The sequence below is a fragment of the Plectrocnemia conspersa genome, unplaced genomic scaffold, assembly GCF_051122295.1.
Source record: "Plectrocnemia conspersa isolate PC_06_02 unplaced genomic scaffold, ASM5112229v1 ptg000003l, whole genome shotgun sequence".
In the NCBI taxonomy this organism is placed as follows: domain Eukaryota; kingdom Metazoa; phylum Arthropoda; class Insecta; order Trichoptera; family Polycentropodidae; genus Plectrocnemia; species Plectrocnemia conspersa.
Genome location: NW_028277167.1, coordinates 19,050,718 through 19,071,095, shown reverse-complemented (window position 1 = coordinate 19,071,095; position 20,378 = coordinate 19,050,718). Strand labels below are relative to the sequence as shown.

At 28.0% G+C, this 20,378-nt stretch overlaps 1 protein-coding gene across 1 annotated transcript; it reads left to right on the top strand.

The window, feature by feature from the left end:
- Positions 1–241: 241 nt before the first annotated feature.
- LOC148236867 (pickpocket protein 11-like) lies at positions 242–19,382 on the top strand. Its single transcript, XM_088182853.1, has 11 exons — positions 242–360; positions 532–610; positions 747–862; positions 1,516–1,785; positions 2,066–2,174; positions 4,393–4,544; positions 5,413–5,537; positions 7,248–7,490; positions 15,188–15,255; positions 15,536–15,645; positions 19,262–19,382. Exons 1-11 carry the CDS (start codon positions 242–244, stop codon positions 19,380–19,382), a joined length of 1,512 nt encoding a protein of 503 aa, XP_088038979.1.
- The last annotated feature ends 996 nt before the right edge of the window (positions 19,383–20,378 follow it).

Here is a 20,378-nt window from a genome sequence, read left to right as displayed (position 1 = left end):
TAAGACTACATCTTTTTTTTCTTGGTTTTATTTATCACGATTGTAACAGATTTCCTTTTAGTACATAATAAACAATGATATATGTATATACTTATACATTAATCAAATATTGTATTATATGCTTATACTGTGTGTATGTACCCATTGCAGTAAAATGCGGTTGACCAGGTTGTTCAGGGGCCGTGTAACAAAACCAAAAATCTCTACCAGTATCGAAAATCGTCTCCGACCACGTACGAAGATGTCACGTGGGCAAAAATACTGGCAACTCAGTCTCTGTTACCTACGTGAGATTTTCCAGGCCGGATCTCTACACGGAATTAACCACTTTGTGGCACCCAATCGGCATTACTTGGAAACGTGAGTGGGTCCCAAAACGTTTAGGTTTTCACCTTAAAATAGCAATCCAATTTAAAAACACATATATTATGAAAATTCTCCGAAAAACACCCGAAACGGCTCATCCGGAGATCGATAAGGGGTTTTCAACCCTCAATAGGACTAAGAATTAATTCGTTTTTTTCAACACAGAATATTTTGGATGATGGCTGTGTGCTATTCGATCTTCGCCCTTGTGCTGTTGACGCTCAATATATTCAATAGGTATATTGTAAGTACGCAATGAGGCAATTGAAAATTTATTTAGCGTATGAGCACGTAATACATTGTGTGTACACAATAATACATGTTTAATTGCAATGTTCTAGATAACGTTTTATATGACTAATTAACTTGTACATTTTAAGACTTCCCCGACGGTAATATCTTTGGAACGTGACTCATTTTCTTGGAACATCACATTTCCAGCTGCGACAATTTGCATCAGAGATGTAAACACTTCGGCAATGGAGAATTATATCAGGTCTGTTAAAATATTTATGTTATTAACTATAATGTAAAAAAAATATCCGTCGTAAATAATAAACAGTCGGATTTATATATAAATTATAATCGTTTGCCTTAAAATTATAAAATAAATATAAGAAAATAAATATTATTTTGTAATAAACAAAAAAATAAAATAAATATTTATTATTTAGAATCAGGCAATGTCATGTTATGAGAAAATAGTTATATCGCTTTTTAACGCCAATTTTTTTATACCTTTTTATTTGTTATTGAAGCATCTGCAGTAAATTAGCATATCTAATTTAAATGATCCGATGCAATTGTTAGCCATGCATTTTAGTAACAGAGGATTTGAAAGTTAAAAATATATTTTTAGCCATTCAACGCCAATAGACAAATACAACTGGGCAAAAAAAACGTGAAAAAATATTCCGTTGAGGCTAATAACATATTCCGTACATTAAAAATCACATTTTGTATAAAACCGTGCAGTTTTTATGTATGCATGCTATAAAAAGCATATGTTAACGTAAAAAGGAATTTTCTATAATAAAATTCAAGTAAAACTAATACTTTCTAACAATATATTTTATTAATATAATATATTTAAAATATAATTTAATGTTATATTATCAAGTTAACAATTTTCATTATTCAATTAATTAGCGAATTGAACTTCGGTAACGACTCAGAGATAAGACCATTTCTGAAGCAATTACTGCGACTATCCATAGAGAAAATATCCGACGAGGACTTCAATGACCATCCAGCCGTCTCACCAGAGACATATGTCGAAGTTGTGGACAGAATCTCACTATCCTTCGTGCCTCAATTGATAAGCTCGTTGTCCATGAGGACACCGTTGCAAAAAACACTCGGCGAAATGGGCCTTTGTTATGCGATCAATTCTGAAGTTGCCATCTACAATTCTCCCGAGTGAGTATGGATTTGAAGGTTTTACAAGTTTAGGATACGTAACTTTTGCGGAGAAAAGCTCTCTCGCTCTTTCTCACTCGCAATTGAGCAGACCCACCCTAACAATGGGCGTATTTCCATTGGACGCACGTACAAGTGCACAATGGCCCGAAACAATTAGAAATGGAATATATACTACATATATATATATATATATATATATATATAGGAAAAAATGTACTCGTTATTTTGTATTCATGTATAAATTTACATACATTTTATATCGTCGAATTGTTTTCAGATATTGGGCGAAGAATAGATGGGATTTTGTGAGGGAGAATACATTAATTATAAACCAGTTGGATGGAGAGCAATTCATTAAGATGTCGGAGTTTTATAATCCGTATGATGTGAGTTATATTTATATAATATATATATATATATATATATATATATATATATATATATATATATATATATATATATATATATATATATATATATATATATATATGTATATATATATATATATATATATATATATATATATATATATATATATATATATATATATATATATATATATATATATATATATGTACTTATTATATTTGCGGGAGTTTTTAAAGTTATGCAAAAACAGATTAAGCAATAAATCGTGTGAAATATTTAATATTCGCAAGGATTAATCGATAGACAAATGTTTAATTTTAACGATAATATAAATTTTTAATAATCATTTTGTAAAATTGCAATTTTTTCGATGGTTTGCGTGACACAAAGTGTAATTTTTAAAGGGTCGTGTTGATTCATAATATACCAAGAGCGAAGATTAAGAATTTAGCTATTAATTGTGTGCTTTTAAATTGTATCTTCAACGTGTTTCTGTGTATGAAAAATAGGAAAAATTAGTGACGCTCATGACAAAAAAGGGTAATGCCATTTATTGTTATATATAGCTTAATAAAAACTTGAGAATTAAAAACAAACTTTTACCGATCCATGAATAATGCCAATAAGTAATGAAAATATTACCTTTTAGCACTGCATTGACTCAAAAAATAACATCAGTATACTATTTTTTTGGTTATTACAAACCTTAATATAAGGAACAGCATATTTTTACTATTTTAAATTTTAAGTTGTAGGCTTTGGATTAAAATTATAAATTTTCAAATTAGAAAAAGTAAATTCTTTCGTGTAAAAATGCCATCAAATTTAGTTAATGTAAATATGACATCTTTTTTTTTAGAAATTTATTATTATTATTATTCATTATTAATAATTATATTTTATTATATAGTAGATTATTTACATTTATACTGATTATTTGAGGTGTCATAAATTTTGTCATTTAATAAATCGTCAAATAAAAATAACGACATTTAAAATCAGCGCCCACTTATACATGTTTATATTTTGCCCGTTTTATTTTTCCTACTACGAACTCATAAACTGAGTTTTTTAACGACCGATAAAGGGAATATGTATATAAAATTTAATGAGCATTTGTCTATAGGTTTTATCTATATACTAGTGATTTTCGCAAAATATATATAAACATAAGAGTTTATTTATAGTAAAAATTATTAACATATGCATTTCTTAAGAAGAAGGGCATTCATCCGTATTATTTAAAAAAAATATGTTTATGCTACACTTTATATATTATTTTAGATTGCTGATAAGTTTCAAAGCTTTTTATTATTATTATAATGATTTATCATTTTTAATACAGATTTGATACACCTAAATACATCTGTCTATTTTTCGTTACTTTATTTTTTCCTTGATTTGAATATATATTATATATGTATACATTGTATATATATATTGAAAACAAGTCAATATAGTATATCACAAGTGTATTGAATATTTAAATATTAAAAAAATAATAAAACTATAATTACAATTTACGATCAATGAGGAGTTATAAATAGTAAAGACAGACTTTTTTCTTTAAACATGAAGTCGTTTACAGCCATAGTTTATATATTTAATTTTAAATTAATGAGAATAAGATTTTACATAACCTTAATTACGCTTAACTAACTAACTGCAAACTTTAGTTTAAAGGATTGTGTAAAGCGATTTATAAGTTTAATTAGAACGAACGATTAGACAACTAGTATATAGTATAGCACAACCCTGTCGCGGAACTCGGAAAGTAAAATCAATTTAGCACATATATGAGTGTATTTGCCGACATACTTGCAATCGGCTATATTCGATACAAAATTTAACATTGTATACATAATATAATCTATACTGGATAGATAAAAATATTATATTATATCCGCTATATACATAATATAATATTATAAAAAAATAAGAAACCGTTGTAAGAAACATAATAGAAAAGCGCCGGCAAAAAAGGAAAACATTCACCGGGGAATTGAACCCGAGGGTGAAATAAAGGCACCGAAAGGTAGTATTAAATTCATCCTTTCTGACCTTGAACTAAATATATTTTGGTACCGTACTTGATTTGTCATTATGTCAACTGATATGAAAAATTGGAAAACGTAATTGTTGTTGTTCAACATTGTATTTTCAGAACATTTGTGTTCGAAATGTATTGATCATGTAAATATTACGAAATATATTTTTTTTCTGCTTTATCCGAAGGCATACTTCCATAGTCCCTCGGAAATATCTAAAATGTTGGATAGGAATTATGGAGCAGCATCTAGAACGATGAGCTCCGTCGACTTCAAAGTATTGAGTTTGATATCTACGGACGGTATTCGCAATTTAGAAGCGTATCAGAGAAACTGCAGGTATATATATTTTTCATATATTTTTTATATTGCATAATCATATTATGTATTGCTACTATATAACAAGACGTAGGCTTAGTGTATATGAAAAAAGGCTTACAAAAATGTAATGTAATAAGAATATAAAATGAAAGATAATAATGCATATTTTGTATATGTAGTATTTTATCTGATGCTTACTTATTTAAAGGCGGAAGACTAAAATTATTAATAGCTTAAATTAATATATATAATCATCCCACAAAATATGTTTGTTTAGACAAACTTCATGCAAAGTTCTATCTGTATCTTTGAACTATTTGGAAAATATCTGAGAAGACACGTAACTTGATAGGGTTAATAATATTTAAAGGTTTGAACTGTTCAAGAATATTAAATCAGCGTGTAGTTTTATATGTTGTGGAAACAAAATTGTATTGTACTGTGTTGGTTTTAAGTCATGGATTACTAATTAATACATGCCAGGAGTCAAAATTATAATTTTAATTATACCTCTGATCAATTTAAAATGTATGTCTTACTTTGTTGATGTATATGTTGCACGATATACAAAAAAAAATATTTCAAAATATTATAATATACGAATAATTAATACTACAAATATTTGTAATTTATATTCCCATCGCGTTGGTTGTATACTGAATTCCCCAATATCCTATCAATATAACACACGATACATGCATATTTTATTTTCAACCATTTAAACAACCCTGCACGTTGCAGATCGAACACCTCCCGAATCCCGCTGGATATTTCGTCGGCGTGATTTAGCGGGCTCGATGCAGAGTCCCTAGTCGGGCCCGAAAGTTTAGCCGCCCTGATTTATATTGTGCCAAAACTGGCGTTAATGAAGTGTATCGGTTTGCAGGTACTTGGATGAGAGGATATTAGCCCGCAGCCCGGTGTACACGTACGGCATGTGCATAGTTGAATGCAGGGCGAGAAAAATAATTGAACTATGCGGATGCATTCCACATTTTTACCGCAACCTACGTAAGTCACGACAGTCTTTATGAATAAAAAACATTGATCATCATCACTGTAAACTGGGATTGTCTTGGTATTGCGATACACGCACCTATATTATTTTGGGTCCATTTGACAAGATGCCAATATTAAGGACGAACTCCATATAATTATATTGAAAAGTTCTGAGTTGTTGACATTTAAAAATATTTAAATATAGCTACAGAAACAATGGGAATCACATACAAATATATATAAGGACGAAATAAGATGCTGCTAGAATAACATATTAAAACCAGTTGTAGTAGATGTAGAATACAACTGACTCATGAAGACTACAGGCTGTTGAGCAAAACATCCCGAGAAAGATTTTTAATCATCAAGCATGGATGATATTTTATTAAGTTGAATAGATTATATCAAAGGTCTGATGTCGTCAAATAAATAACAAAAAATAATTAGTTGGGATGGACATCTATCTCATACAAGTCCTGCAAAGTAGTTAACTATTCTGTGTAAAAGAAATTATCTACTGTTTCGAAAGAATTTGTTACAATAAAAGCCAATATTATACACTATTATTATGTTGTGCCTTCTAAAAAATATTTAAGAACAATATTGAAAATAGCATATGAACTTATAAATGCATCTGTGCTAGACAAAATAATTGGATTTGATATTGCATTCTTTATTTTTATCTCAGTCTACGTACTTGTAATTCACGACATTGGTTATAGCAAATGAGAGAGAGATATTTGGTAATTGAAATATATCGCTACGTGTCCGAAGCCGTAGTACAAAGGTATCCATATAGTATTTGTGTATGGTGGGTGATGCAAGAGGTGCGTTTCACTGCGCCACGACACGAAATTGCATTGCGGTCTTAAAATGCCTTTGTCCTAGTCACTGATTGAGATTTAGCGTTTATACGCGTGTTCTACATATTTTGGACACTGAAAAGCTATTCATTAGGAGAAGTATGCGAATACCACTTGCTTTGTAGGAATTGTATAGTTTGAAATATTAATATTTATTAAAATGTTAAATATTTGGATATACAAGTACTTAAAGGTAAATTAACTGAGTGAAAAATATATATTAAATCTATAAATGAGCTTATTTTATCATACTTTTGTAATGATTAAAAATTATAAAATTAATAAAATAAATAATAAAGCGGATCAAATTGCTCCCTAGAATAAATGTATATTTTATTAATATTTTTTTAGAATTGAGAGTATTTTGATATGAAAATAATTATGAATATATATATATTTTATATTTGATTTAGGTATATTTTTTTAAATGTAAAATAAAAAAGGATAAAAAATCCAATAAAACTAAAGTGCAACTGTAATTGACACGTTAAACGCATTATATGTGTGATATACGAACTAAATAACTATTTTATTACGTTCGTAAAAATAAATACCATGGATGGGTTTATTTGATATTTTTTGGGAAAAAATCTATTAGAAAAAATATTGATGTCGTCATTTTTACCACGCGGTCCGACAATAGATCCCGGTCTAATCTTTGTTTATAGGATACTATAAAAAAGCGAGTAAAACGCCCGGACCTATAAAAGTTCAAGTGTATAAAAATAATTGAGACAGAAGAAAACTTTGCACATTTCCTCGTCGTGTCAGGACATTTATTATCATCTTACGAGGAGCTTTTTTTAATTTATTCGATTGTTATTTCCTTTCTTATGCGTATTATTTTTTATACTTGCAGCCGGCGAGCGCATTTGCCAAGTGTCAGAGCTGAAGTGTATATACTTGTACAAGAACATACTGCTAGAGGCATCTAGAAACGAGGACTGTCACTGTCTACCGGCGTGCGATAGTGATTTTTTTACAGTTTATGGCGAATTCGTTATCGGCTGGGACAGATGGACCGAGATGAAATTCGGCATAAAAGATTTTCCCAAATATAGGCTCAAGAGGGAAGTGCTTTTCGGGATAACGGACGTTTTGGGTTAGTTAATTAAAATTTATTATGATTAACACGTTTAAACCCCTGGATGGAGTATTAGTAACATAAATTATTATTTTAAATTTAATGTTTCAAGAAAAATAAATAGTGAGAATATTTAGTTAAAATATTAAATATAGAAAATAATTTTAAAACATTAAATTACGAGAAGAAAAAAATAATTATTGATCATTAACATAATAACGATGGACCTGAAACTATTTGGTGAGACAAAGAAAAAGTTTTTTTGATTTTAACATAATGGAAGTTTCGCGTTTTCTCTTTTTTTTTGCATCAGAAAGTTTCCGATATCCGAAGCTTTCAGTGAATGTTTCAAAACAGCTTTACACACTTTTGACTTTATTCTTTGTTTTTAAAAGGGCTATATTAACACAGCATTTCTCATATATTTAATAAGTTTATCAGTGATACTAGACAACATTCAAACGCTTTATTCATTATAAGCGCCACTTCTATCTGATTAAAATCAGTGATTACATTTCGCAACATTTCATAATGTCATTTAAATAAACGTAAATTTTCAAAATATGTACTAACATTTAATATGTAGTAGAAATAGTAATTATTTTTCTGTTTGATGGAATAATTTAGTTTGTTTAGATTTTTGTGAGTAAATTAAAATTGTTTAATTGGTTTACAAATTATTGCAGTTTCATGGAATCCCTGTGTTATTTTTTATATTTATGTAATCTTAACATATGTTTATATTTAATTGTGATTGTGACAAGTAGCATATTATTCAAACAATTCTATTTAGGGATTAAGATTTTCACTAATACTTTTATTAAGCAAAATTTTATTTTCAGCATATTGTGGCGGAGCAGCCGGTCTACTGTTGGGTTGTTCCGTTTTAACTATCATGGAAATATTTTACTTCATAATCATCAGACCCTTCTGGTTCTGCTGGTTTAATTATAAAAAAAATAAATAGCATCACCACCGCCTGCAAGATTATTAAAAGCAACAACCCTGAGCATTATGCAAACTAGTTGAACAAGATGGAAGTTTGGCGATGCTATATTACAATATAATCTAGCGGACAAGTCACACTTTAATATACATATTTTAAATTCACAATATATGCAAATTTATGTAGTGACCGAATAATGTATTTCTATTTGATTATATTACGGTTATGGTGGCACGTGTGGAGTAGAAATTTTACTTGGGTGAAAAAAATAGGAGGACTTTCGAGGAAAATATAGAGCTTAGCCTAACGAGTTTTACATGGTCGATTTGGGATATATAAGTCTATGTGGGATGAAAGTCTTGAACGGTATATTCTTAGTACCACATACGCAAACGTGCATAATATATACGTAGAAGGTATACTATGGCTTATTAACTTGTTTATACATTTTATTTTTACAATAAAGTTAACGTATAATCCAATTATGTCGAAAATAACACAGGTATTTTTAATATTTTTTAAAATATTTATAACAATAACGGCATATTAATATGTATTTTTTAATATTAATAATAATTTAATGTAAAATTCTTAATAAATTATTTGTATATCTCGTTTTAAAAGGTGGTCTTTTAAATTTTTAATGCTTCTGCTAGACGCTAAAATTTTGTTAATTTTGTAAAATATAATAATAATTATATCAAAATATTTAAAATACTGAAAAAATATCGAAATTTATTAAGCGTATGTAAATATATAATATTGCCATTTAATGTATTTTATAAAATAAAGATAATTAAAATAATGTCAGGGGTAAAAGCCGTAAAACATCGATTATAAATCAATTTATGTAGATGCTATAGGATGAATCTTAAACAGTTTTATAAACTTAAAAATAAAATTTTTCTATTTAAATGTAATCTAAGAACCATAGCACTATATTAGTGGACATACAACTATTTTAGAAATGAAAAAAAAAATATTTATTTTAACGTTAATTTTTAGTTTTTATTAATCTAGTCTAATGTTCCTAAAATTTATTTAAATTCAGCTTCTAAACATTTTTTGTGGGAAATATTTTTTAGCAGGATTTTATCTCACGAAGTTATGATACTTTAAATTTGCCGCTATTTTGAAAAAAAAATATATCTTTTTTTCATACAAAATATTAAGAGGGTGCTTAATAATTCTATACGATAACCAAAATTCAATTCTAAGTCATTAAAACAAAAAAATTAAGAGCGTTAACTTTATTGCAAGTCTCAAAAAGGCTCGTATGGGGGTCCGATCGATCTGATACATAGCTTGTTTTGAAGCAAAATATTTTTTTTTATATATTTTATTTAGATGCAGGTTTATATTAATTCGCTAGCAAAATCCAATAAATTATAATAATCTAATTTAATGTTATTAAAATTTAATTATGTGTAGTCAAGAGTTATTAATGAAAAAATTAAAATAAAAAAATCACGTAAATCAAGAAATTTAATATTAAAATATAAGACCAAATATTTACCTTTGATAATAATAGCAACTATGATTGATTAGACAATTTTTATAGTGAAAATGGTTCACATATAAAAAAAACAAGACTGTTGAGGACAAAGTCATATGAAAATCGTATTATCTTATATTTGTGATATAAAAAAATTATACAGTCTTTATATGATATAAAACAGTTAGTTAAAGCTATTTTTATTGATGTTTACGTATTAAAATATTATAAAAATACGATATAAAAATGAAGATCTTCAGATCCGAACGATGCGAGCCGACGAGAAAATTTTAATGGGGAATGACGTAGGCGATATTTTTGATATTATATGATACATCAAAGGCAAAAGAAAGAACTGAGTTTATATGTAATCGTATTATGTTTTTGTATTACAAACAGTTTACAAGAAAAACGTGTTTTTAAGTATTTTTTTTGTACCACAAAAACAGTTTTGCGGGTCTTATACTTATTATAATAATTCTGTACTTTAAAATTTTACAATAATACAAAGAGATTGAACTTATTTTGTTATTTTTCAATAACATAATCGGTTCAAGAGATTTAAGCATTTCAAACTGTTTTTTCAGACTACCTTATATATGTTATAATATATATATCGAAATATTGTTCGATTTACATAAAGTGTAATGTGAATATTTTCTTTTAAGGTATACCTTATTTTTTTGGCCATATTTCATTGTCTCGACGCCGCTATGCGCCATAATAATTCTAGATATGTTTTACGCGGTAGCTCTTGTACGTGTACACGTAACAAAAGTATATATGACATGGGAAAAAATCAAAGTATTCACCAAACACAATACAATGGACATCAGCTCTCATAAAGGGAGCCCGTAAAGACCCTCGACGCGACTCTCGGACAATAGCACCAAAAACAGGATCATGGTGTTAACACGGACATTTCGCCATGAAGTCCCAGTGAAAAGCATGTGAGAGAGCAACGAATAAAGATAACCGTTTCTTTATCTGCCGGTTTTATGATCAAGGACAAGCCTTTATGCTAGATATAACGAGTGGGGACCTAAGAGACTCGCTTGCTCGGACGAGACCCGCTTGCTAATATTCGATTATTGTAAAGATTTTATTGAATTTCGATTTTATTTCAATGGTATGACGCAATGAGTTTCAACTGGTTTCTAAGGTATGTAATATATGTGATTTTTTAAATAGTAAAAATTTGTTCTTGATTGAATTTTCTAAAATTGTAGTAATATTTAAATGTGTATATCATACTAATTAACTGATATTTTAAATATTAATAACTTAAAATTTTTTTTCTCTTGTCATTATAATACACAAGTAAACAGCAAGTAGTTATATAAAAAATCCGCAAGTGAGTTTTAAGAAAATTTTACTACTGCATTATAACTGAAAGAAACGTTGCAACATATATAAAAATTTTCCGTAATAAAGTGTTCTATCTTTATGTAAAATTAGTTGACAATTATAAAGGAGGAGAAAATTCCTCTTTATTCTATATTATGACATTTCAATTTTTAAAAATACTGACTTATCTATATACGTTAACGACACATCCATCACAACTAGGTCTTACCGTCTTAAACCAATTGCAATTCAATTTAAGAAATATTTACAAAACTTGAGATATTATTTTTATTTAATGAAAAATTAAAATAAACTTTTAAATAAAATATTGTGGTTTAAAATGCTATACATATATTAAACAAAATTACCTAATAAAAAAAATACTGTAACATAAATAAACACAATATATCATAAACCTTAATTTTCACATTCACTCTGTATATTTCCAATTTATTAATAGTTAGGTGAAAAAATATGTTCAATTCCCTACATTAAAAAATATTTATATAATCTTTATTCTTTCCAAAAAAATTATTCCTTTAGTTGTTTTGTATTAATTTATTATTAATAACGTATAGTAGAGGGTTATCAAAAATTATGTTTTAAATATAAATAGAAATAAAATAAAACTTCAAATAGTGCATGGAATTTCAGAAGTTTATCTTCATATAAAAATAATCTGATTTCTGACAACTATTGTTGCTTTCTATTGAGTTAAAATTAAACATATAGGCAATCTATAATATATGTTCAATTTTATATATCTAATGCAAGGTTTTTTTAGTTTCTGCATACCACATAAATCACTTTGAACTGTACTGCTTAAATCGAAAATTCGATTATATGTATGTAGTAGAAAAGGCATCGCTAACTTCACTACTATAGGTTGTGTGGCACGACATTCATTATATTATATTTGTTAAATACAAATAAATTATAAAAAGCTGTAGAAAAGTCGAAGGGCATTTTAAATTTAGTGGGTATGCATGTGAATATAATAATAAACACATATACACTTTACGAAGCGATTGCTCGCTAATTTAGTGGTATATTTTAGTCAATTATGAAAAAAGGTGCAAGCAAGTCGTAAAAAAAATAAAAATCAACATTTTTATTTAAATAATTAAATTAAATCTTAAGATATATCCAATAATAATATTTACTGTATGTCAGAACTTATATATAAGAAAAATGCTATATTTCTTATAGCAACTAAAAATAAAAAAACAACTGCTAAATACAGCTGTGTGATTTAAAAAAATGTTGCATCAAGGCAGAAGAAAAAATTAAACCAAGACAAAACAATAAGTAAAAATACGCATTACATGCTTTAACGAATAGGGTTTTTATTTTTTTAATAATACCTTTAATAATATTTAACTTACTATTCTAAAATCATATGTTTTAATAACAGTAAAATTAAAATAAGAAAATCCGAGATATGCCCTTGTTTACTCTAGAAGGGCATTTATATTAAACAGAAATAACAATTTCATATTCTAGAAATTGTCTTCTATCAACAATAATTACTCCTAACATTAATTATTAATTCTTACAACATTAATTAATTGGTATATTATGTTAACTGCATAGCTATCGTTGAAAATGAGTTGTTTAATGGAAAAATTATTAAGGAATCCATAATATATAATACAACCAACTGAAATTAAGTACTTGAGCACTATTGACTAGCCTTGCCAGTTAAGTCAGCTAAACAAATACATGCAGAAAAGCAGATTAATCTATGTAGACAAATGAACAAACTTTTTGTTAACGTGCTTTATTTTTTAGATATGTTTTTATATTAACAGCTCGTGTAAAAGTCTTAAAAGAAGTGGTTTAATGGTCGTGAACTTGGGAATTTTTATTAAAAAAATAGTGGTGTACCGTTTGCATCTATATGATAATGAGCGATTGTAGTATACTATTTCTACATCATATAAAATACAAAATAAATTATATTTTACTTCAAATTTTTGTAAAAACCGTTGTATTATCCCATTGCGTTGCAATGCAATGAGAAACCGACTTTTTGGAGCACGTGAATTTTTTTATGAAATGTATGAACCATATTACTTATTTCATCTAAAAAATAATATTTTATGGGACATTTCTTGAACAGAAATAAATTTCAAGGTCAAACTGTCTGGCTAGGTAAACATAAAACCAATCCAATCAAAAGAAATTGAAACATCCCGGTTGATAGTAAATCAATTAACAAAGTTTTTCAACCAACACTTTTGTATGTTATTAAAAATATAAAAAGGAAAATTGCTACGGTATATGTAGATAAATTAGATAACACAGTTCTATAAGAACTTACAAAAAATATCATCCGTTAACTTACGAACATTTTTACTGGATGTTTGATATTTTGAAATTTCCTTACCATTTGGAAAACCACAATGGTTCATAGATTAAGAAACCAGGAAAAAACAGCTAGAATTCGGAATAATTTAATTATTTTAATGTAAAATAATCGAAAAAATAATATTATTGAAATTAAAATAATCTCTGAGGAATAAAATCATGAACGAATAAATATGTATTTTTCATTCCCAATATTTTGTTTAAATTGAAAATGGTTGCTTTGGTTACAACGTAGTTATTTATAATTTAATAATATAATATATATGCTTAAATGCTATTGTAAATTTTTGTATAAACGATTTATAAAAATTATCCGTTTGTAATAAAATTTAATTTGCACTCACCAAATTTTTCGGCGTCTCCTTTTACTGCTTACAACTGTCACACACACACACAAACATTTATTTTCACCATTACACTTATAAACCACATTGTATCACTAATTATATTTATTTTTAATATTTACACTTTTTTATCTATTTAAATATTTTTTGATACGTATAAAACATTCGTCAATATGACGAGAAATTTCACAACTTCTGCCCATGTATGATGTTTCCTTATTCCATATGCAGAACAAACACTTTCTTCTCACATATTTTTATACACTGATCGTTTTTATGCTTATCCACAAGCATTTCTGGTAGATCGACAGCATCGGTACGGCAAAATGTAGTATAAACTGGTAGAATGTCTTCAGAATCGATAAATTTCACTGAATTCTGCATCCATCCTTTAGCCGTACTCGAAAGAAAATCTTTTAATTTAATTTTGCTGTTACGATTAAAATTTAGATAGACACTGAACGAATAAAACAATGCGCATTATTAAAAATAAAAAACAACTTCTTTTGTTTATTCCATTGTTTTTCAAAATATAATGAACTAGGTTACGATCGGCGATCAACACCTCGTATATTTATTATAGTACATTATATTGTGCATTGAGGCTTATATATATATATATATATTGTAAGACTGATCGTTCTGGATTTTTTCCCGTGTCTATCATCTGGCTGTTATGAAGAGTATATATCATGCTGAAATCTTTTTTCTTGATCCCCTGAAATATATTCTTAATCTTGATTATCGCTTGTTGGACCAAATTCACTTCAGTCTTCTGGGATAATATCACAATCACATTCACCATCACTGAATGCAAGTAAATTCATTACACGCGATCTATGTTCACGTACACTTAAAATATAATCACTTTCGCTCAAATCACTATATTAATAATCACTGGGAGCGTTGGTCAACGCGTCTTAAAATTATTCTAAAAAGATTTTATCTCTTTCGTTCATTTTGGAGTGATTGAAAATATCTTTTTTAATTAAAATCATAATCACAAAAGATCACTGAGGGAATCCAATTTTTGCGATACGTTTTACTCGATAGTTCAGAAGAGAATAAATATTCTTCGATTATAAAATGCATTTTTTTATCTGTACAAAATTCTTCACATGCTCTAATAGATGAATTTTCAAAAGGTATGTTTCAATATATTTACGCGAAAAATCATAAGAATAAAATACCCTAATTGGTTTATTATTTATAGGGAATTTACTAAAGAAGATAATTTGGCCTGGCACCTGGCCATTAAATAAAGATCGGCAAAAACTCCGGGTAAGTTATTATTCATTTAAATTCCTAATTTGTAACATTTTAAAAATAATCTATAATATTTTTTAATTATTCTTATATGGATATATTATTTGATCCCAGCTTAAAACCAACTCAGCTCCTAAACAGAGTATACATATTTATGTCTTATATTACAATTTATAATATTAAATTCAATAAAAGCTATGGATGTAAGACTTATATATCAAGCGTCATTTTCCCAGCGTTGTTTTCTGCGTCGACATTTTCAGACGCTGCTAATATTTACCGTTGACATTTGAAGGAAGGGCAGGGTGGGTTTTCCAGGGTGCGAATTTCAAATTGGAATATATTTGGAACAACGTCATTCGGATATTTAACGAGGGCGTTCTTGGAATTCTTCAAAATTGGGGCGTAAATTTTTCACGGCGCGTCTCTCTTTCCCCTCCTTACAGAACAAATCGTAATGCTTTCAATTTAGAGACGGCGTATACAAGAATTTTATATTTTTATAAGTAATACAATTTCACATGATTATATAATCTGGTATTACGCCTAATAAAATCGGCCGAATCTTAAATAAATCCACGAATTTGTTTTTTGCAAAATTTAATTAAATTAATATTTTATTTCATTATTAATATCTTACAAGGATTTTAATACAATAAACGTGTATAAAAATAATGATGTAAACACACGGTACAATATATTTTTAGAAGCTTTATTTATATATAAAGCCCGTGATCATGGCTTTTACAACTCGCATGTAATACAATATATTAGGTTTCCAGAAAAATATTATAATTACGGTTTTATTTTTAATTTAAAATTTAAATTTGATAATCTTCTTGTTTATATTAATATCAGTTTGTGATATTATTGGCTTAAAATTGCGCTTTCATATTAAAGATGAATTAATAAACGAATAAATCATTGTATTAGTTCAAAACGGGTGATTCAGCAGCTTAAACTGCAGTGTAAAGTTAACAATTATATTATTGCTAAATATATAAAACATGTAGTGTAATAATGGTTTTAAATTAAAGCTGAGAACGATAGTTTTAAAAATGAAAAAGTCCATTAAAGTTCATTAAAAAATTTAATAGAGGTTGGAAGTATTTAAAATGCATTGTTTTCAACGATTTGCTTTACTACTTTAATCAACCTCATCTTTGATTTGTTAAATTAAAAACAACATTAATAATCCTACATGAAAAAACCGCTCCTCATAGGAATCGGCAGATTGAAAAAAAATTATAAATGCTTTTTGCAGAGTAATGCTATAAAATTTGCCTATCGTCGAAATTAAATCTCGTTTACATTTCATTAATAAAAAGAGGTTTTTTTTCTTTATCTTGTTCGAAATATGAAAAGTGTAAAAATAAATAACAACAGCTGACAAATTTCTCTACAATTCGGGTATAAATACGGGAGCACGAAATTCTTTTGTAACTTGACACTCTGTAATCAATCGAAGTAAATCGGTTCAATTATTTATTTATCATCTTATTGAAGTTTGTTTATTAATAATATAAAAATATTTACAATAATACACTGTATTATTATGATCCCATAATATAAATTATATATATTTTTTAATTCATCAATTTCTTTGAGACTTCTCAAGAAAATTTATAAGTAAAAATAAGAAATAAAAAACTGCTTAAATGCAGTTATTTCAAAGACGCGGATGAGTGGTGGTTGTAAACTTTAATTAAACATTGAGCCGATCCGTCTATGAGAAAATAATTAAAATATCTCCTCAATAGAATTTAAACTTTGCGTAATCAGAACCCAAAAATGGAATGAGTTTTCTGGGATGATGGTAAAGATTTTATTTGAAAAAACTAAGGAGATAAGTTTTAAGCCCTATGCTATATATTCGCTATGAATACTAAGGAGATTAGTTTTAAGCCCTATAAACGGCTATTTTCTTGAAATCTTTTTTGAGAACTAGACATTAACAAAAATCTAAGTGATTTTATGAATGTGCATATTTGTAATCATTCTGGGAATACATTATTAACGCATTTTATTTATTAATCTTATCTTTTTAATATCCGTTATATTGGAAGCTGCGTATTTGCTCTTTAAAAAATGATAAATCTTTAAGTGCATTTGCGATTTTATTAGGAAAGCAATATTGTACAATATTATCTGATTAATGTAGAACATCTACAAATAGGTTTTTCGTATTATTGCCCTAATATGTAGACTCAAATTGTTGTATAAGTATATAAAAAAAAGTTTATGTAAGATGTGTGTCTTTATGGGGATATTACAAGGATAATATGCTTATTAGCACAAATACAATTTAAGTAGCAAAATTCTTTACCAAAATAATATTTTTTTTCTTATTAAGTTATATTTTAGGTTTTATGCAATTTATATATTAGTTTACGAGTGGAACAGTTAATAATAAATCACAAAAAAAATTTTAGTACATATTTTTTTCATTAAACTAAATTAATTTTAAAAATCGGCTAGCAGTTATCAATAAAATAAATAAAAATAGCTTATTGAAAGAAGTCAAAATACATTTAATTTATTAGATGCTAATTTATTTTCTTATGAATTATAAATTCACCCATTATGACTTCTTACGTTTCCTTAATGCATCATGATGGTCTGTTTACACAAAGGCTCGAACATTTCATTCTAGACAAACTTATTATTGTCGATTTAGTATTATTGGTTTAATATGTATGCTATAACTATATCTTATTTTTTGGTCATAATAACATACTATATCTATAATTATTTTACAAAAATATATTTGTCGACATTAAAAATATAATATTGTTTTTAACGAATTAGTTTGCTGTGAATATTTTTCCACAACGAGTTTTACATTGTTGGATAGAGACAGAGAAAAAGAGCGAGAAAAAAAATATTACATCGCTTTATAAAAATCCCCGGAAAAGTCGAGCGGCGTTTGTTCTTGTAAATTAACGTGCGCGAACGCGACATGTAGCAATTTCGACGGTGACGTTTATTATGACAGCAATAAATTTTGCGTAGCTCAAGCCTGAGCGTTCTTCTCCTCACAGCCGACAATCCGTAGTAGGCAATAACGGAAGCTCCACGGCAAAAGCTCCATAAACCCGAAGGGCAGATAACGGCCCTTAGCACACTCGCTTCAAGCTACAACTGCCCCCCGAAAATGCAAAAGATACCTGTTTACAAACGAACGGCGTGAAGTTTGAATGGGCTGAGGCGACGGAAAATGCAGAATATAGCATGTCGTAAAGTTTACCGTGATAGAGTCAACTTTGTACTAGCAAAGCGGCTATGAATAAGGAGAAGAAAGACGTTAAAATTATACTTAAAGTAGTGCGCAATTAGTATTATTATGGATTTTAATTTGAGCTTATAATTAAAATTTTAATTATTTTATATGTTGTCTAAATTTATTTACATATAATTTTTATTCGTAAATCAATTGTTACTAAAATATGTTTATTGTGCCCCATTATTATAGCCACGGCAATATTATATCTCGCCAAATATTTTGTTATATTATATTTTATATATTTCGCCATTTCTTTGACGCTTGCTGAGTTGTTTGATATATTTTTTTACAGATATATTTATAATCACTATCAGCAAGCTTTAGTAGACCAACAATACGGGTTTCATCCGCGTCGTTTCACGGGCATTAAACACGTATTACATTCAAAAGTGGTGATATAATCCCTTTATTCGATAGTCTATACCGACTTTCAAAAGGCATTCTACAAAGTTTATCATGAACTACTTTTTTTAGAAATTAAGCAATTTAGATTTTTCGAACGGTCTTGATAGCTTTTTACAAGTTACTAAATTTACCGTTATCAGTAAGGGTATGATGTTTAAGCTAGATTATAGATTTTCTATGCAGGCGTAGAAGATGCTCGGATTCGTTATGCGGAGCGCGTGTCACTTTAATACTTTATTATCGATTACCATTATGTAGCATACACTAACTCATAGCGTCCTTAAATATGTCTCTATTATATGTAAAGTGATTTGCTTTTTTCGATTTGCTAAGGGGCGTTGTCGAAAATCCGTCGAAAAAGTGCCCTAAAGAGTCGCGATCGCGTTCCTTATTCTTACCCGCCGTGGCCAAGATGTCAGTGCTTGAAAACGCTTCTCTTGCAGGAGTCATCTAATTTCTCAACTAGCTTGCCAAACACAAGAAAGTTGCTGGCTATAGCTATGAGGAGCTGAAAAAATATTATTTGAGATTTCGCTCATCTACTTTATTTGTGCCACATATTTTTTGAAAGTGTATAATTATTGTTTGTATGATGGTTATCATGACGCATTGGGAAAATCTGTTAAGTCAATATGGTCAAATTTGTTATTCTAAATAAAAATAAAATCTATAGATTATTTTGATAAATGTTAGCACCTAAAAGATTACTAAAATAAAAAGTAAATTCTATTAGCAATTGACATTTTGTATCATCAAAATATATTTTTTACTTTAAAAAATAATAAAAATTTACCTTTAAATGAATTTATAATATATCATAAAATAGGGACAATGCAACTTAAAATTATTTAATAGATTTTCTTAAAAGTAAAAATTTTAAAAACGAAAAAATATATTATTTAGATTTTTAAAGATATATATTGCTTTTTATTTAGTTAAACATTGCATCGTGATGAAAAATGACAACAAAACATATAATGATATCCGAAAATGGGTACATACGAATTTTATTAGTTTTTTTCGAGTTGTAGATGTACAAAATCAAATACATAAAAATCTCGTTGTATATGTATAATGTAGTTAGTTATGATACTGTATTGTGTACTAGTTCCTTATAAATTAAACTACTCCACATAGTTCTGACTTGACTAATATTGACTCTGATCTTGCGCTGAAAGCCACTTCATACATATTAATACAACTCACTTTGAAATGATTTAATTCCCGGAGCAGTACCATATGCTCAATTACAGTTCGGATCGTGTGTGTACGATCTTGTACATACCAGGACCATCCGAAAAATTACCATTTTCAAAAGGATAGACCCTGTGAGATTATCCCGGTATTTGTACGTAAACATCGCGAAGGGTGGGCTTAACCCAATTTAGCATAGGCCACCGTTCCGAGAGGAAAAGGCCGAGAAAAATATGGAAAACAACGGGCAGATACG

Excerpts from the sequence above, each read along its gene's own strand:
- LOC148236867 (XM_088182853.1), top strand. The coding sequence starts at position 242 with ATGTCACGTGGGCAAAAATACTGGCAACTCAGTCTCTGTTACCTACGT. Across the intron at positions 1,786-2,065 it reads GCCATCTACAATTCTCCCGA|ATATTGGGCGAAGAATAGAT; the intron begins GTGAGTATGGAT and ends AATTGTTTTCAG. Across the intron at positions 15,646-19,261 it reads GAATTCTTCAAAATTGGGGC|GGGCGTTGTCGAAAATCCGT; the intron begins GTAAATTTTTCA and ends CGATTTGCTAAG.